Below are 19,940 nucleotides of genomic sequence, written 5' to 3' on the forward strand. Positions count from 1 at the left end.
TTTAAATAATGCGAAAACAAAGTGTTGGAGAAGAAAGTAAAAGTGCAATATGTGCCATGTAAGAAAGCTAACATTTAAGTTCCTTGCTCAGAACATGAGAACATATGAAAGCTGGTGGTTCAATTTAACATGAGTCTTCAATATTCCCAGGTAAGAAGTTTTAGGTTGTAGTTATTATAGGACTTTTTCTCTCTATACCATTTGTATTTCATATACCTTTTGACTATTGGATGTTCTTATAGGCACTTTAGTATTGCCAGTGTAACAGTATAGCTTCCGTCCCTCTCCTCGCTCCTACCTGGGCTCGAACCAGGAACACATTGACAACAGCCACCCTCGAAGCAGCGTTACCCATGCAGAGCAAGGGGAACAACCACTCCAAGTCTCAGAGCGAGTGACATTTGAAACGCTATTAGCGCGCACCCCGCTAACTAGCTTGCCATTTCACATCAGTTACTCGGAGAGTTGAGAGGCTTGAAGTCATAAACAGCAGCTGGCAAAACGCAGGAAAGTGCTGTTTGAATGAATGCTTACGAGCCTGCTGGTACCTACCGTCGCTCAGTCAGACTGCTCTATCAAATCATAGACTTAATTATAACATAATAACACACAGAAATACGAGCCTTAGGTCATTAATATGGTCGAATCCGGAAACTATCATTTCGAAAACAAAACGTTTATTCTTTCAGTGAAATGCGGAACCGTTCCGTATTTTATCTAACGGATGGTATTCCTAAGTGTAAATATTGCTGTTACATTGCACAACCTTCAATGTTATGTCATAATTACGTAAAATTCTGCCAAATTAGTTCCCAATGAGCCAGGCGGCACAAACTGTTGCATATACACTGACTCTGCGTGCAATGAACGCAAGAGAAGTGACACAATTTCACCTGGTTAATATTTCCAGATAACCTGGATTTCTTTTAGCTAAATATGCAGGTTTAAAAATATATACTTCTGTGTATTGATTTTAAGGCATTGGTGTTTATGGTTAGGTACACGTTGGAGCAACGACAGTCCTTTTTCGCGAATGCGCACTGCATCGATTATATGCAAAGCAGGACACGCTAGACAAACTAGTAATATCATCAACCATGTGTAGTTATAACTAGTGATTATGATTGATTAAGTTTAATGCTAGCTAGCAACTTACCTTGGCTTCTTACTGCATTCGCGTAACAGTCAGGCTCCTCGTGAGGCAGGTGGTTAGAGCGTTGAACGAGTTAACCGTAAGGTTGCAAGATTGAATCCCTGAGCTGACATGGTAAATATCTGTTGTTCTACCCTGAACAAGGCAGTTAACCCACCGTTCCTAGACCGTCATTGAAAATAAGAATGTGTTCTTAACTGACTTGCCTCGTTTAATAAAGGTGTAAAAAAAGAACTAAATAGGCGTCCAAAAATACCGATTTTCGATTGTTATGAAAACTTGAAATCGGCCCTAGTTAATCGGCCATTCCGATTAATCGGTCAACCTCTAATTAGAACTAGTATTGTCAGATAAATTGTGTTTCTGTTAATGCGTTAGAATCATTGCTCTAACCTGGGCGCAGCTCCCCTCTCTCCCCTCTGGCGTTTATTGATCCGGCTGCTTGTCATGCTTGGTGTCGGCTCTTGTCCTGATTGCTCTACTCACATTCAACAGCCATGGAGAGGGAAGGAACAAACAGTTAGTCTGTCTTGTTTTCGCCGGTCTAGTCGTTTATCAATATTGGTATTCATTAATTATTCTCTCTTCCCTTCATCAGCCAAACCCAGGAACTCTGCCTCCGGGGTAACAGTGATAGCCTCTACTGTCGCCGCGGGAGCCAAGCCAGTTGTTGTGGCCCGCTGTGAGTCGGCCGATGGTCGCCCTGCTGCCCAGATCGCATGGGTGACAGCTGTCAACGGCAACGCTACCTCCGCCTCTACGGCGGGCGCTGACAACACCGTGACGGTATCCAGCCAGTACATGCTGGTTCCCACAGCAGCAGACAACGGCAAAGACATCAGCTGTTTGGTGTCCCATCGAACCCAGGCCAAGCCTGAGAGCTTCCTGATGAAACTGGCCATCGAATGTAAGGCCACTGCACACACTTACTCATGCAGACTGTATAGTCAGACCTTTTTAATGTTGCATATACATCCAAATACAATTATTTTCTCTGTGTGGGAAGTCACACTAATTAACCTCTCTCTCTCAGACCCCCCACAGGTGACCATCGTGGACTATGATAATAACTGGTACATGGGTCGGACCAACGTGGCTCTGACCTGTCGGGCTACTGCCAATCCCATTCCTACCACCATCACATGGAAAACGTGAGTGTCTGTCCGTGTCTATGTCAGTCTGTATCCTGGTCTCTTTCTCTCCTTCTTTAATTATCACTCTATCCACAGGCCACTAAAACCACAGATAGTATTATGATAATAATGATGAACTTGACAGCCACTGGCCTCTTACCTTGATGATGGAGAAATGGTGCAACTTTCCATAGTGGAGTTTAACCCCAGTAGAAACAATAAGCCAACAAAAACAATTAAGTTTTTCTACGTATGAAAAGGTCAGTTGGAAGTAGGGAGATCTGGGCCAGGTTCCAGTACTTATGTTTTCCACCCTCTCCTCCTCTCCTCTACCCCCAGTATGTCCGGTCAGATGCCAGACACAGTGCAGGTAAAAGAAAACGTGCTGACCGTGCTGAAGGTGGATGAGCAGGCCAACACAACCTTCGTCTGCGAGGTCAAGAACCGCTTGGGCACCGGCAAGGACCAGGTCACTGTTATGGTCAGAGGTGAGTCCACACACACCTGAAATGACTGTAATCATACACATCTGCGTGCTATGCTACAAACACACCTGGACACACACCTGAAAACACACTTACTACACATGCAGGCATACTGGGACACACACACACACACACACACACAGAGGGTGTGTGATGCTTGCCTGTAGTCAGGGAGAGCAGCATGCTCTGTCCCTGGGGTTAGTGGTTGGGGGGCAGTTTACTGGGCCTCTATTCCTCCGTTTGGGTTTTCCATCTATCCATCCTCTACCCTTTAAAACTTTATCACCCATCCCTCCTTGTTTGCATGCAATCCTCTCCTTCTGTTCATACCTATGGATCCTAGCTGTGATGTTTGAGCTCTACTCGTCTGTTCATCTACTGGTAGGATGGAATGAATCATCATCAGAGACAGTTTCAGGTCTCCACGCACTGGCAGGGTTTATTTGAGGGTATGGTTTGCGTAGGACTGGACTGAAACTCAACCTTGCTATCTCCTTGTTGTGTACTGTGACTAGACAACCACTACACCACTTGAAAAATATGTTCGGTCGACCGCGCCCATTTAAATAAATATCACTCCGTCCATCTATCCCCTCCACGAGTTCCACCTTACTCTCTTATAAAAAAAAGACATCATTTTGTGCTGCCACTTGGGAATGCAGGACAAATGGATAAAAAGGGCAATTCACAAGTGAATGTTTTAAAAGCCACCACTCCTCTACCTCCTCCCCCGCTCCGTCCCTCACCTCCCCCGCTCCGTCCCTCACCTCCCCCGCTCCGTCCCTCACCTTCCCATGGTACTAATGTGTTCTCTCTGATGAGCCACTAGCATCTCTGGAACATAACGGACGTCCCCATGCAGTCCCACGGGGTTTTACAGGGCTGGGTATGGGCACAGGGCTGGGTATGGGCACAGGGCTGGGTATGGGCGCTGGGTATGGGCACAGGGCTGGGTATGGGCACAGGGCTGGGTATGGGCACAGGGCTGGGTATGGGCACAGGGCTGGGTATGGGCACAGGGCTGGGTACGGGTACGGGCACAGGGCTGGGTACGGGTAGAGGGCTGGGTACGGGTACAGGGCTGGGTACAGGGCTGGGTACAGGGCTGGGTATGGGTACAGGGCTGGGTACAGGGCTGGGTACAGGGCTGGGTATGGGTACAGGGCTTGGTACAGGGCTGGGTACAGGTATGGGTACAGGGCTGGGTATGGGTACAGGGCTGGATACAGGTATGGGTACAGGGCTGGGTATGGGTACATGGCAGGTGGCTGGGGGGAGGGAGGAAGCGGGAGTAGGGGAGAAAAAGGGGTGATTGAACAATGGAGAGAGTGAGAAAGGGGAAGGGTTGGTAGAGAGAGAGTGGCTGCTTTTAGAATAAGGAGGGAGGTGAGAGGGGAACAGGATGCTGATGCCATTTAAAACCCCTATGGGAATCTATGGCACTGCTTCTTCTCTACCATGATCACCCCCTCCATTTCTCTCTCTGATTAGTGTGTGTGTGCTAGCGAGCAGGCTGACAGTGCTGTGAGTGTGTAGTGTAGTCTCTCTCTAGCCTCTCTGAGCGGATCAGTCGGCCTCTGCTGCTTTAGCTCCTGGCTGCTTCTCCTCACTTCTTCTCTTCTTCCTCCCCCTCACCATCCTGTCTCCCAGAATGTTTCCTGTCCTCCCTCCCTCTCTCTCCTCTGGTCCATCACCCCTAAATTATTTCCCTCTTCCTCCCTCCCCATTCATCTACTCTCTCATGCTATAAGGAAAGGGGATGCATTGTCAGTTGTACAACTGAATGCATTCAACTGAAATGTGACTTCCGCATTTAACCCACCCCTTCTGAATCAGAGAGGTGAGGTGGTCTGCCTTAATCGACATCCACGTCATCGGCCCCTGGGAACAGTGGGTTAACTGCCTTGCTCAGGGGCAGAACAACAGATTTTTACCATGTCAGCTCTACTCCCCTCCCTTGTCCTGTCATCTCCCTCCTCTCTTCTTTTCTCCTGTCATTCCCCCTCAGTGAGTAAGACAGTAAAAAAGGGGTTGAATGAACTGAGTGCAGGCCCACACAGAGAGAGACTGAGACGGAGAGAGAGGTAGTGTGAATACAACCAGGGCTGAGAGGGGCCGTGGCTGTGAAATGTCCAGCGTCTGGACCAGGCTAGAGCAGGCTCCTGTCCTACTGCTGCTCCTGTCCTGCCCCCAGCTGTGTGACAACTGACGCAGAGATCCCTGCACAGGGTTACGAGCTGACCTGGGATCTGTCTGTGTCCCTGCCCCTGGTCCGGTCCTCTGTCAGTGTTCCTATCAGGCTCCTACAGCACTGTACTGATCTGTGCTCAGTGGAGAGACATGCCGTTAGCCCTCTCTGAGACTCTCTCGCGCTCTCTCTCATTCAAAAATACCAGCCCACAGCACTGAGGCAGTCTCCATTTCCCCTCTATCTCCCTCTCACCTGTCTCTCTCATTCTTCCTCTCTCCACCCCCCCCCCCCCCTCTCTCTCATCCCATTCTCTCTCTCTCTCATCTTCCTTTCTTTCTCTCATACCGCTCTCTCATCCCCCTTACCCTCTCTCACACTCATCCTGCTGAGCTGGTCTCTCCTTCTCTTAAATACCTGCTCTCTTAATCACTGCTTAGCTCCCCTGACCCTGCACTGGAACCTGCTCCGCCGCAGTTAGCTAACCCACTTTCTGCCATCACCACTGTCTCCAGAGCTGGTCTCTCCAATATTCCCATGCACTGGTGTCACATCAAAATCCTTCCCCACCCGTTCAGACAAACCTTTTTCCTTTCCGTTTCCCCTATTCCCCTGCAATGGAACCCCGTCAAAACCAGCCCCTCTTAATGAGTTAACCTGCATCTTTCCTATTTCACATATTCCACTGTAGTGGAAGGATGCATCTCCTTCGTTCCTTTTTCCTCCAGGTCTGTCTCTGGCCGTGCGTACAGAGAAGAGCAACAGATCTAATGTAGTCTGTTCCTCTCCAGCCTCCAGGCCTGACTGCCCTCTGCCATCCCTCCACCCATCAGTAAGACATAATCAAGACCAGAGACATGTATAAATGGTTTGATTCAGACCATTCAATAAGTCACATTCAGTACTGCTGCTAACTCACCATCTCTCTCTCTGTGAAGAAGCCAACCAATCAGTCTTCTCCCATGATGTGATGTAATATATGCCCATGCACCACTGAGTTGTGTGTGTGTGTGTGTGTGTGCGTGCGCGTTTGGGGGCTGCTGCATGTCTCTAGGAGGCGGGCGGCAGCAGGCTTTATTTCCGCCCCATCTCTCTCATTACTTGCGGTTACTTGGAGCTTATGGTCGTGCATGATGCGATCTATAAAAAGCATAATTTTCCTCAGCCAGTGGTTTTTGTGCTTGAGCGATGCATAGTGTACTTTCTGGGGTTGTTTCTTTCTTTTTGGCCGGACAGCCCTGGGCGCCAACGAGCTCTGGGTGCCCATGCGCCTGTCTGACATAGATAGTTGTGACAGTAACCCTCTAAAAAGTCATTAAGAATCTTTTTAATGTACTAGGAAGCTAAGCATTTGTTTCTTGGCCTTCAAGAATGTGACTGACCAAAGTGCCTCAGGCCGTGAAAAATAAATGAACTGATTGAAAGTATAAGGGGATATCGGTGAACAAATGCCGTTGTCAAGGCTACGAAGGCGCCAGTGCAGTGAGTGGCCCTTACTCAGGAGTTAAAAAACGTTTGTCGGATCGAGAGCCTAATGCTTCTTAAGTAGGTCTTTATGAGTTTTAGTTTAGAAAAGGATTTCTCCACAGAAGCGACAGTTACAGGGATGGCACTTGATTGCAGAAGCAAGACGAGGGGAACTGGGCAGAAGGAAGTGGTGTTGCAGAACTGCTAGATTTGAAGCATCTTTATTTTAGCCTCTCTCATTCTCCTTAATTGCCGGACTCAACAGGTTACGGAAAGAGATGACCTGAATAGGAAGCTCTGGGACAGGTCGTCTGGATACTGGACAGACAATAAATTGGCAGATGCAAACAAATTTATCTTGAGCGGACAAAAGTCCTTGAGGGCTCAAACAAAAAAAGCGTGTTGTGTGATTTTCTTCATACTGGTGAACCGAAGTTTAAGTTGTGTGGTTGCAATATTAACAGTCCCTTATCTCTGGTATATCTTGCTATGCACCATTCAAGACTAAGTTTAAATTGTGTGCAGCTCAATGGATATATAATGCACAATGTCTCCGAAAAAACTGTCTGGATTGTCAATACTCAGTATAGAAAACAGTGGGGTCTGTAACCTGGACCTACAGGCTGTGGTGAGAAGGTTTGCACACAAAAATGCAAGCCAACACAGCCGCATACTGTAGCTACTACAGGCCTCTACATAGAAAAAAAGAGATTGGCATTAATAAACAGTTTTTTACACAAAACAACTTTCTATCCTCTGCTCTAGCGCTCTCTGCTCTAGCGCTCTCTGCTCTAGCGCTCTCTGCTCTAGCGTCCTCTGCTCTAGCGCTCTAGCATCCTGGGCTCTAGCACTCTAGCATCCTGGGCTCTAGCATCCTGGGCTCTAGCGCTGTAGCATCCTCGGCTCTGGCGTCCTATGCGTTAGCGCTCTGGCATCCTATGCGCTAGCGCGCTGGCGTCCTCTGCTCTAGCGTCCTCTGCTCTAGCGCTCTAGCGCCCTCTGCTCTAGCGCCCTCTGCTCTAGCGCTGTAGCTTCCTCTGCTCTAGCATCCTGGGCTCTAGCGCTCTAGCATCCTGGGCCCTAGCATCCTGGGCTCTAGCGTCCTCTGCGTTAGCGCCCTGGCATCCTCTGCGCTAGTGCTCTGGCGTCCTCTGCTCTGGCGCTCTAGCATCCTCTGCTCTGGCGTCTTCTGCGCTTGCGCTCTGGCGTCCTGGGCTCTAGCGCTGTAGCATCCTTGGCTCTAGCGTCCTCTGCATTAGCGCTCTGGCATCCTCTGCTCTGGCGTCTTCTGCGCTTGCGCTCTGGCGTCCTAGGCTCTAGCGCTGTAGCATCCTTGGCTCTGGCATCCTCTGCGCTAGCACTCTGGCGTCCTCTGCTCTGGCATCCTCTGCGCTTGCGCTCTGGTGTCTTCTGCTTCAGCGCTCTGGAGTCCTCTGCTCTAGCGCTCTGGCGTCCTCTGCTCTAGCGCTCTGGCGTCCTCTGCTCTAGCGCTCTGGCGTCCTCTGCGCTCGCGCTCTGGCGTCCTCTGCGCTCGCGCTCTGGCGTCCTCTGCGCTCTCGCGCTCTGGCGTCCCCTGGGCTCTAGCGCTGTAGCGTCCTCGGCTCTAGCGTCCTCTGCGTTAGCGCTCTGGCATCCTCTGCACTCTGGCGTCCTCTGCGTTAGCGCTCTGGCATCCTCTGCGCTCTGGCGTCCTCTGCGTTAGCGCTCTGGCATCCTCTGCGCTCTGGCGTCCTCTGCTCTGGCGTCCTCTGCTCTAGTGCTCTAGCGTCTTCTGTGCTTGCGCTCTGGTGTCCTGGGCTCTAGCGCTGTAGCGTCCTCGGCTCTAGCGTCCTCTGCTCTAGCGCTCTGGCGTCCTCTGCTCTAGCGCTCTGGCGTCCTCTGCTCTAGCGCTCTGGCGTCCTCTGCTCTAGCGCTCTGGCGTCCTCTGCTCTAGCGACCTCTGATAGCGCACTACTAGCACTCTTGCTGTACCACTCAGACCAGACACCAACCTTTTTGCCCCTAACCACATATCTAGTACCACATTAATCAACCTTTAACCATTGGGAGGATTAGAATATATCAGGGCCTGTATTAATAAAACATCTCACTGCTGATCAAGGATCAGTTTTGCCTTTATAATGATTTAGATTACATGGACAAGGGGGGACTGATCTTAGATCAGCACTCTAACTCAGAGTTAATCTTGATGAATGTGGCCCCTGACCCTGTATCAGTGTTTAGGGGATACTTGTACCTACTCCATCCTTAAGCACCTCCAGGTACAGTTCCTGTGTTTTTATTATAGGAGGGATTGGAGGACCATGTCTCACTGTCATGTGTCAATGGAAAGGTTTAGCTACTGTGGGGGGTGGGGGGTGCGCGTCCTGCTCGTGTACAAGTGAGCAGTGTGTGGAAAGAAAAACGGGGAGAGTGAGGGCTGAAGGGGGTGGTGTGTGGGACATGAGAGGGAGTGAGGAAATGAAGGTGTAGTAGATGAATAATGGGAGATGGCTGAGAAGAGAGGTAGAGTGGTAGTAAATAACTATCAATCTCACCAGCCGATGTGTCTGGAGTCATGCGCCACACCGTCCGGGGCTTATTCAACGAAGCTCAATTGGGTGTTCAGTAGCTAGGGGAGAGAGAGGGCAGACGGACTGTCCTGTTCTACATTCTAGTAGCTTGAAGCAGGAGTTGTCATTCTGCTGTCTCGCTCTGTCAGTCACCACCACCCCTCATCCTCTTCTCCTTCATCCCTGGCTGCATCCCTCCATCCATTTATCATCCTCCTGCATGGACTCCAGAGGATGTCTTTTGTTTTTGCTTAGTCGTTCTTCTATTTTGTGGGTGAGGGGGCTGAGACTAAAGAGAACCTGCACACTGCCCTCACACTGTTTAGGAGAAGACGTCATTGGCATGTTGCCTTGATGTTGCAGAGACCTTGTTGAAATGTCGCTGTGACGTTATTAGGGCGTTTGTGAGGTAATGGGGACGAGCAGCTCAGAGGGAGAGTAGGAAATGCCAGTGACGTTAAACACTGCTGTTAGAGCCTCAGCACACACACTCCCACATGCTGACTGCTGACATCATCCAACCCCTCTTCTTGTCTTCTCTTTGTTTCCCCCTTCTTTCCCTCTCCATCTACTTTCTTTCTCAATCTGTCTCATCCTCTTCTCTCTCTCCTCTCCCTTCCCTCCCTCCCTTCCTTCCTACAGAACCCTCTGTGGTCCCCTCCAACGCAGGTGTGGTGGCAGGTGCTGTGATTGGCTCCCTTCTGGCCCTTCTCCTCGTCGCAGCCCTTATTGCTGTCCTGGTCACCCGGAGCCGTCGGCAACAGCAGGGTTACCGCGGCAACCCAAACCACAGCTCCTACGACATAAAGTCGCGCGTCTTCGGTGGCGGCAAGAAGGGGAGCAAGAACGGGACGGGTGCTGGCGCCGGGGGCAACGGGGCGGGCGGCAACAACAGCCCCATCTACGTCTACAAGGAGGGCTCCGCCCATGATGGCCTGACTGAAAAGGCCAATCACCACGTGCCGCTACACCTGGGGAGGCATGGTGAGGGGGGGGTTGCCACGGCGCAGGACATCCTGCTGAGCGGCGAGCTGGACGAGGCAGAGCGGAGAAAGTTTGACCAACTGGAGGATGACGAGGAGAGTTACGACCACTTTGGAAGGGGCGGGCCCATCCTGCAGCTCCGCCCAACACATGACCAGGACGGAATCATGGGCGGTTACCTTGACGACGACATGGAGTCTCAGCGCGACGGGTCGGTCATCTCACGGACTGCCGTGTACGTGTAGAGAGAACGGGCAGAGGAAGAGGAAGGGAAAGCGGGATGGAAGAAGGAAAGGATGAATGAACATGTCCTCCTTCTAGAGGAGTCGGTGGTGTTGGGTTCTCCTCTGTTGGATCATTTGAAATATATTAACGACGACCAACAATGCAGCCCATAGAGGGAGCAAGATGAACTGAATGAAGTGGCTGAGGGAGGGAATGTACAGAAACAAGATGGAGGACTGGTGTATTGATAAGACAAATCTTTTTCTCTGGTCCCAATATGAAAAGTGGATCACTTGGGATCTATCTACCAAAACAAATGAAAGAAATCCTAAAACTATCTTCCTCACATTGCTGCTCTGTCTGTTGTGTTCCTCCTTTCCTTAGCTTAGGGACCTTGGAGATTGAAGCCTCCAGAGAGACACATTGCGGTAGGGACTTGTGGGTAATGGCATCTCCATGCAGCCGTTCCCACGTTAGAAACTCCTCACTAAAATATTCACTCTTATCTCCACTAAACGCACAGTAGCAATGTAAGGGGTGTCATGATACCTGCTCCCTGCTATTCTCGTCTCCTCTGGGACAACGTTTGTTCCAGCTACAGTAGCCTTGTTTCTGCTGTATGTGACAGTACTGGGGAAGGGGAAGTTTGAATGTCAGACTCTCTCTCGTGTCTGTATGTTGCAGTAGGCCTCCTCATTCTCTCTGCTATTGTGCCATCAACTGGAAGTATGTGCAGAATTTAGTTTGGGACATTCTGAAATGACCAACAACTTACTGAAGGAGGTAGCCTGGGGCGGCAGGGTAGCCTAGTGGTTAGAGCGTTGGACTAGTAACCGAAAGGTTGCAAGTTCAAATCCCCGAGCTGACAATCTGTCGTTCTGCCCCTGAACAGGCAGTTAACCCACTGTTCCTAGGCCGTCATTGAAAATAAGAATTTGTTCTTAACTGACTTGCCTAAGGTAAAATAAAAATTTAGATGAAGAGTGCATGAAATGGGAATTTACAGCTGTTCTCATCTCTGGAGAGACTGGGAGAGAGGATGAATTGATAAAGGGAGAAAAAAGGAAGGCTCTGAAACAGCAGGGCTGTTCTCCCTCTCCTCTTTTTGATCCCTCTCTTCCTGACACGAAGAGTTTGATTGCTAATGAGCCATGAAGTCACCGTTCAGCTTAGCCCACATGCACACCAAATTACCACCGCTTGGATGTTATGACGCAGTCTTTCTCCATCACCTCTCTCTACCCTGTGTGTGTGGGTGATTTACACAGGGCTGTGTGGAGGTCAGGGATACAGGGAGAGCAGAGGGAGTATTTCATGCCTCCCTACGTGTCAAACACCCCCCTTACTGTACCCCCTTCCTCCTGCCTGACCTGACTCAGAAAGCCATGGTGGAGTCATGCCCTGCTCACTGTACATCTCAGCTTTCATAGGTTGATTAGTCAGGTTATATAGAAATCCAAATACATGATGGCATATTTGCATCTAGACAATTAAGATACAAATTAAGTCAAGTGAATTGATTGATTCTGTGCATACACAGGGGGGTGAATGACCTGTTATAGGACCTACATTGACTAGCAGAGGTCTGGGTATAATCCTTCATGATTCAGACAGACCGCAGCCTGATAGTTTAGTGACTAATTTGTCTTTCTAACAAGACAGTCGAGGGCTGTTCAAGCCAATATCACCATGTACAACTATTATACATCACTAGAGGCAAACAGACGACCACTGGAAGGCTATGACCAGCTGTCTTCCTGAAGAGCCTTACTTTCCTACCCTCAATACCCCAGATCTGAATCCCCTCTGAATCAGCCCCTTAACAACTCCTATCTCATGACTCCCCTGTGATTCATCGTGTTCCCTGGTTAATCAGTGGGGTTTCCTTGGCTGCCCTGACCAGGCGAGGCGCCTGATTGGCCCATTAAGCCTGGGTCTGTTTCTGGGTCACGGCCAGCCAAAGGTCATGAGGTCACAGAGAAACACACTCTGGTGAGAGAGCAACGTGTAGTAGTGTTCCAGGATGACGCTAACTGTTATGGTGGAGGTTGACCTTGGTGTGGGGGAGAGACCGGAACGGAGAGGGGGGAGACTGGGAGGAAGGGATAGATACTGACCCACTGCGAATCGCCTAACCATCAGCACTTGATAACACTATAGCTTAAGTCTGTCAGTCCTTGGTATAGGCCAAAACTCTGGCTTACATAAACATTATAGATACAGTACACATGCAGGGCTCTACAGTGCAGCCGTTTTACTTCATATGCGCCTAAGTGTTTTGCTTTGCGACATGTCATTTTTAGTTTGGCACCTAGACAATTTTAGAATTCTAGCTTTATTACCTCAAATATTTTTCACTGTGCTCCTAAATTTCTTTGTGTGCGCCTACATGTTTCAACTTAGCCACACACGTGCTCCTAAAAAAGGTCAGCGTAGAGGCCTGTAGTGAACTACTTATAATGACCACTAAGAAACACGTATCTCCAGTCTGCACTTGTATGTAACACCAAAACAGGATATGCCCACTAGTTATATTTGTATGAAGGTGATCAAGTGTGTCTTTGGAGAAATATAGATAATGTCCTTCAGTTTGTGATGTGAAGGAGGAGGGAGGGAAGGGAGAGAGTTGTATATATGTTTTGGTGTGAGGTATCTGTATACTATATATGTACGGATCTTTATTTTTCTTGTCGAACTCCTGTGGAAAAAATGTGGATATTGATCAGAGTGTAAATAACTGCTGTATAGTCAATGGTGTCATGTGGAACTCACTTCCTGGTTTGGCCACGGTCAAAGTTCAGTCAGAGGCAATAATACTGTACTCCGAATGTAACTGCTTGAATAGACAACCCTTCAATGAAAAGGTATAAGATGTACGTCTTCAGTTATTAAATACTTGTGAATCTAGTTCATCTCAAGAACAATAGTTGAAATACATGTAAACATTTTAGTTTTTCAGCCAGGATGATAACTGAAATAACTGGATTGGCAGGTTCACTAAACTCAATCAACATACTTAAGATACCTGCCCCTTCACCCATAAACACACATACTATTTATCAGATAGACTAGCTCCTACATAGGCAGTGATCTGTGTGGTTTCTGAGTCAGCGCTGTGTGTGTGGCACAGAGGCTTTGGGACATCTGTCAGTGCCACGGTGTGTAACCCGAATGTCCATTTCTTGCCCCCTCTGTCTCTTAGCATTGGGAGTTAGAGGAGACATTACTGTACACTGTCCCCTGCAGCCTGATTCTCTCTCACACACACACACACACACACACACACACACACACACACACACAGAAAGGGGGAACTAGTAGGAAACGTACACAAACACTTAGTGGTTCAAACTCTGTCAGAACATTCACAGACCCTTCTGTTCTCCAGAGACTGAGAGAGAGCCACACACACACTCCTCTTGCCCACTGTCAGGGATTTAAGTAACATGTGTTCTCAGAACACTTTCTGAGAATCATCTGTACTGTTACTCTCTCTCTGTGAGGGCTGTGTTTTTAAAGCTTTCATAAAATGAATACCCAATTGGCCAATTTTTTTAAAAGTAAATGTTTTCTGGGAATCTACTTCTCTTGACCTCTGCTTGTACTGCCTGGCACAAAGGTTTTAAAATAAAAATACTTTTAGAGTTGACGTAATGATCCTGACCTGGAGCTAACACAGCTTGGTTGTAGGTTGTTATTTAGTAGTTGTTGATAATCCACATTGTCCTTCTCTGGCTCTAAACACTGATGACTAATCCAAGCCTTAACTTCCTTGTCGTCTCGATCGCTCCCCCCTGACATGTACATAGTATAAATATATAAATACAGTATCTAGCGGAAAGAAAAATAAAGAATGACTCATTTATGGTGTCACGTGTTCTATTTCTCAGCGCCAAGCATGAAGGATTTATTCTCTTCTGTATCAATGCTTATTTTACAAGTCCTTATCTTTTTCTCTCTTATTGCAGTGCTTTATCATGAATGCGTTTGGACTGCTTTATTTCTCCACTGGTTTGCTGTGACTACTACGCCACAACAGGCTTCATGTGCTTTTACCCGGCACCATGTTGTACAGTGCACTCGAAACAATCTTACCACAAAATGTGCTTTTTATTCACCGCTCTCTGAACTAGTTTTTTTTTTTTTTAAGAAACCTTTTAGAATTTGTCACTATTTGTCATGTCTTTCTATTTTGTTGTTTTTTTTGTATTTGGTTGCAATTAAAGTTTTCTTGATTTTTGAAACGATGACCTTGTTGCTGTGTATTATGTACATAGAAGGAAAATAAATAGTAATTGAATGTAGGTATCTGGGTATATTTATTATCAATGTCCTCTGATAGCTCGTGTTACATGTTAGCACACCCTGGAGGGTGCTGAGGTGAGTCTTGCTGTTTGTCTCGTTTCGGTTGTCATAAAACTGTTCATTGTTCATATTCAGTGCTGATAACATACAGTATCTAGGCTATGGGAATCAACATGAGAAGGGTAGCGAGGGAGAGCACACCCAAGCCCCTCCCCCTGTTTGTTTGATTTGCATATGTCATCTGGTTGACTAAGGTGAACCCGCTGCCGTGGTAACGGGTAGTTTGGACAGAGTGGGAGCGCCAAGGAAACGTACAGAGACTGTGTGTAATGGCTTAGAAATGTGGTGTTGCTTTGGTATTACCACATAGAGGGAGGGTTTGTTATCAGTTGGGGAATGTGCATGCTGGCTGAAACTAAGTAATTTGACCAGCTCTCAAGGGCTGTGTTCTTTTGAACCCTCTGACTCAACCAGACTGGTTTGGTAAAGAAAGTAGGAGGAGGCGCGTGCTTTCATGTGCCCATAATTTTATCACTGTAAAACCGTGTGACCTTCACTCCCCACAGTAATACAGTGCAGAGAAGAAGTCTAAATGGATTCATTGTGTGAAGGTTTCAATGTTTTTCTGCCCTGTAGTCTCAGCTAGAACCAATTTGGTTCTTTAGGTCCGTATCTTCCCTGTGTCTCGACGCTTTGACACAGGTCTGTGTGTGTGTCGTCTATGGGGTTTTTCCGTCGATGCTCAAACTATTTAGAGTCCAGACAGCCATCTGGCTCCACTAATTGCTTTTGAGTTTGAGGCTGGCAAAATGAAAAGGCGACTCTCTCACTCTCTTCTCTGGGCTCCTGGCTGAATGCTAAAGACTTCCTTTCACAACAGAGCGGAAATGGTGGCATCACTTAAAACGCCTGAGAGGAGTACAAGCACACTGTGTTGCGCTCGACACAAATATTTGAACGTCCCTCTAGTTTAAGAGCAGTGACCCCTTAAACCAAAACCTGGCTGTTCAACCAGAAACCACAACCTAGATGTGAAGCCAAACTGACACTGCGGGTCCAAGCTCTGTGTTGTCCAATCCCTGTTCTAACGTAGTGCTGTACCAGTCCAGTGCCAATCCGCTGTAGTTATGTTGTAGTGATGCCTGGGGCACTGTCATGGTGGCCCTGTTCTGGCTCCCTGTGACGAGAGGATGAGGCAGACATTGTTTTTGTGTGTCTGTCGGACTTGGTTAGGAATAATCGTATGTGTTTCTGTGTTTGTTCACGGCAGCGTGTACTATAACGGCATGTTTGTGTTTAGACACCAGCAAAGTGGGGCAGTTTGTTTCCGTGTCTGGTATGATGGCCTGAGGGGGGTGCCGTGTGTGTGGTGGTATTCAACTGAGGAGACGTGTGTGGACATCTGAGTGGGTACTCATATGTATGCGTATCTGCATGTATGCCTGTTGACTCTGCAGTATTCAAAGTATATACTGTCCATGGCTTGTCTGAGCTACTGTCCAGTCCATAGAGTAGTGTCTAGATTAACACACAGCCTTAACACACACTTAAACCTGTTCTAGTCTGCAGATGGATGGATAGAACCTAGCCTACTGCCATCTGTCTCCGTTTAACCTCTCACCCTTAGGCTCCAGGCCTGACTCAACGATTCCATAGTGTGATAGCTGACCTGATGAATGGATCACAGTAGGATGTATTGATGGGCTGACCCATGAGGGCATCTCTTCAATGACCAAAATGAGTAGCCAGTCTGGTTCTGACCTTTTTTTTTAATGTGAAAGGAAACTCCTTTTGGCCTCATCACATGCTTTGTGTAGATTCTGTTTGACTTTCTCCAATCCAGAGCCACAGATTTATAGTGTATTCATAGTTTTAAAAACAATTGCAGTTTATTTTTATTTAATAAATTTTTTATCAAATCCTGTATATGAGCCGGGTGTTGCACACCAATGACAATATTTGACATCTTACAGAGCACTTTCTCCATGTGCTGTATTTGATCTTCTACTCCCTGCTGTTTGCATGGCTTCTCCTGGCCTAGCCTGGGTACCTGACTGTCTGCATTCCACACTGTTACTCTGTTGTTGTGTCAATGTCACGTACACTAAAGCAGAACACACTGGAACTCTTGAGATTACTGAGACTACTCTTTAGCATAACAGACACAGGAAATGGTATTGTTAACCTTTTTTCAGGAAGTCATAATGTTGACTCTTCTCAGGGTTTTATTAAGCTACATTTTGTGCGCACACACACTCACACACACTCAACCCCTGACCTTGTGTGTGTGGGGGGGGGGGGGGGGTGGGTGCCCCTGTATCCCCTAGGGTCCCAAGGAGATTACGCTTCCTCTCCTGATGCTGACCGGGCTTGAGCTGACGGTAGGCAAGGGATTGTGGGTAGCAGGGCTTCCAGGGGTGGTGCATGGTTGGCCCACTGCCACCAGAGCAGAGGGGGTATCTGACTGGGTTGGGGTGGGAGTAGAGGGGGGGTAGATGGATAATGTAGATCCAGTTGAATGCACCTTCCACATGACAGAGCGTGTTTGGGATGAGGACTGTGGAGAAGTGGGGGGGTTCTTGTTGGGTGATGGGTTTCAGTCTAGTGTAGGGGAGGTGATGAAGGGTGTTTGGGAGGAGGACTGTGGAGGAGAAGTGGGGGGGGGGTTGTTGTAGGGTGATTGGTTCTAGTATAGTGTAGGGGAGGTGATGAAGGGTGTTTGGGAGGAGGACTGTGGAGGAGAAGTGGGGGGGTTGTAGAGGGATGGGTTTCAGTGTAGTGTAGGTTTAGGAGTGGGTTGATTTGGGCTGAGGAGAGGAACGGGGGAGGTTGTTGTAGAGGGATGGGTTTCAGTGTAGTGTGGGTTGATTTGGGATGAGGAGAGGAATGGGGGAGTAGGATTAGAAGAGTGGGGGCATGGGGTTAGTGCAGCTGTGTTAGTTTAGATTCTGTGAGATCTGTGTGTGTGTGTGTGTGTGTGTGTGTGTGTGTGTGTTCTCTCAGTATGTCCCACTCAGTGGTGCAGTGACCTCAACCACCACCTGCAAAAACAGACTGCAGCCGCAGATGAAAGAGACGTGTGTGTGTGTGTGTGTGCGCGCACGTCAAGCCCCCATGTACCTGGAACTAAACCTCCCTGAAGCACACAGAATAACAAAAGAATAACAGAATTGACCATTTTACAGGGTTCTGGTTAGCTGGCAGCACTGACCTACAGTCTGTCTGAGTCAGATCTCTATCCATATAAGAATGGTTACTCTTGCTCCGCTCTTAAGAATAGGTGCGTGTGTGTTTGGCTCGGGGCGCTCTGCAGATCAGATGCACTGGTTGCTTAATTCACCGTCTCAACAGGCTCTCAATCGTGCTCACACACACACACCAATCAAGAGAAGAGCAGAAACAGAAATACTCTGGCTCTAGGTTGGTCAGGATAAGTCGTATGACATTTTTATTGGACTGTCAGGTCTAGAGTGAATCAACTGGTCAGAGTGCGTCTCTCACACGGGATAGAGATTGTGTCTCTTCTCTCTGAGGCAGTCCAGAGTGATTTGTTCAGTGACTGTGTGGTCTCTCTCTCTCTGTAGGAGTGAAGTCTATTTCTGTCCTTTGTCTGACATCAAATAGAGTCAGGTTGTGGGAAGTACTGTGACAACTTCACACGGCTATGTCTGTGTGTGAGGCAACTTCTCTTGACACTTCTACACACACACTCTGTATTATCTCTTCCATTCATCCGTCTCTCCATCTAAACACCTTTTTGTCCTTCTCTTTATCAGACATCCGTCTTCTCCATCTATCTCTCGGTCACTCTCACCTCTTCTATTCTGTCCCTCCTTCCTTTGACCTTTCTCCCTCTGTCACTCTCATAATAACGAAGTGAGATGAATAATGAGAATCTGACAACCCACCCCGCTCCTCGTCTCACTGCTCAGAGATACCGTCTCTCTTCCTCCCCTTATATCTGTCTCCCTGTTTCTCTGATCTGGTTACCACAGGAGACTGACAACCCCCCAGTGTTACCTGCAGCCAATCAGATCACAATCTATTCTGTGAGGAAAGGAGTTCCTTCCCCTTTCCACTTATTGTGCTTCTCTGTTGCAAGCCAGACGTTGTCTAGAGGGCAGAACAGACGGGAGCTGAAGTTATTGAACTGTGGGGTGTATCTACCTGTCTGCTGAGCCCTGCTCTTAAAACACTGCAGGGCCACAGTGACAGGTGCACAGTGACAGGGCCACAGTGACAGGGGCACAGTGACAGGGCCACAAATATGGTGCTGTGGGTCGGCTCCATGGAGAGGCCTGATTCATGTCCATGTGCAGAGGAGTGTCTGACACGAGAGCAGTGTGTGTGACATACGAGAGAAATGAGCAGCCTGAGACCTTAGACACACACACACACACACACAGCAATATTAGAGCTCTCATCTTTTACCACCTATGGCTCCTTGGGCGTAGCAGCAGTATATTGTTTTAGCTGTACTTTAGCGTGTGTCTGTTCTGGGAGTCTCTAGTCTTCTATCATCTGTAGCACCATGCCTCTATTCTACAATTTATCTCTGTATTACAGGGCCTGTCTATGAGCCTTTCTCCTGTCCTTTATCCTCCATAGGCCCACACCAAGGATGTGACCAAAATGGATCCCTATGTAGTGTGTCCCAAATTCCCTATGTAGTGCACTACTTTACACCAGAAATGGGCTCTGGTCAAACGTAGTGCACTACATAGGGAATAGGTTGTGATTTGGGACACATACCATGTGATGTATGGAGCTGTTCCATTTCTAGTTCCGTTCCTGTGCTACATGGTCAGTCTAGTGTCTGAGGTTTTCTCTGCATGCGTAGCCTATCACGTCTGTGGCCTGGTTTGTCTGTGGTCGTTTATCCTGCTTAGGGCCCTCTACGCTGCTGCTGTCCCGGGGTGGTAATATCTCTTTTATATCAGTCTCTCTCAGCTCTCCTCTTCCCTAGTCAATCACTGTTCATAGTGTGTCTGTGGAACAATGCATTGGGTTGCCTTCTGTAGGGTGTGATTTGTAGGAGAACGATGGGAGGGAGGGAGGGAGAAGGGGCACAAGTGGGTGATCGGTGAGAGATGAGTGCTGTTGAAAAGCAATGGAGGTGAAAAAGCGAGAGGGAAAAAGAGAGAACAGCTGTAAGAGCCAGAGGGAGAGGAGATGACACTGCCTCCATCATTCCTTCTCTCCTTCCTTGTCCTTCATCCATGGGCCCTGAGCCTGTCTGTAGTGTATAGCCCCATTCCTCAGTACGCTCTCTCAACCTTAAAGGTCACAGGCATGATGGGATGGAGGAGGACTTTTTAAAATGCAACAAGAAAAGCTCCTTTATGTAACTGCTGCTGGAGCTTTGTCACGGAGTTGTGTTACTTTGTCAGGGAGTTGTGTTACTTTGTCAGGGAGTTGTGTTACTTTGTCACGGAGTTGTGTTACTTT

General features: G+C 48.1%; 1 protein-coding gene across 4 annotated transcripts in view; it reads left to right on the forward strand.

The window, feature by feature from the left end:
* The window catches only part of LOC139424350 (nectin-2-like), a 64,233-nt gene that overhangs the window by 30,934 nt on the left and 13,359 nt on the right, over positions 1-19,940 (forward strand). For 2 of the 4 annotated variants that reach the window (XM_071176101.1, XM_071176093.1), the window contains 4 exons: positions 1,752-2,060; positions 2,187-2,304; positions 2,626-2,774; positions 9,621-14,434. In XM_071176101.1, the coding sequence (XP_071032202.1) occupies positions 1,752-2,060; positions 2,187-2,304; positions 2,626-2,774; positions 9,621-10,207 (1,163 nt within the window). In that variant the 3' untranslated portion in view covers positions 10,208-14,434. Of the gene's footprint in view, positions 1-1,751; positions 2,061-2,186; positions 2,305-2,625; positions 2,775-9,620; positions 14,435-19,940 lie in introns of those variants that run through there. The other 2 variants (XM_071176116.1, XM_071176106.1) reach the window with 1 other exon arrangement.

The sequence above is a fragment of the Oncorhynchus clarkii genome, chromosome 2, assembly GCF_045791955.1.
Source record: "Oncorhynchus clarkii lewisi isolate Uvic-CL-2024 chromosome 2, UVic_Ocla_1.0, whole genome shotgun sequence".
Taxonomy (NCBI): domain Eukaryota; kingdom Metazoa; phylum Chordata; class Actinopteri; order Salmoniformes; family Salmonidae; genus Oncorhynchus; species Oncorhynchus clarkii.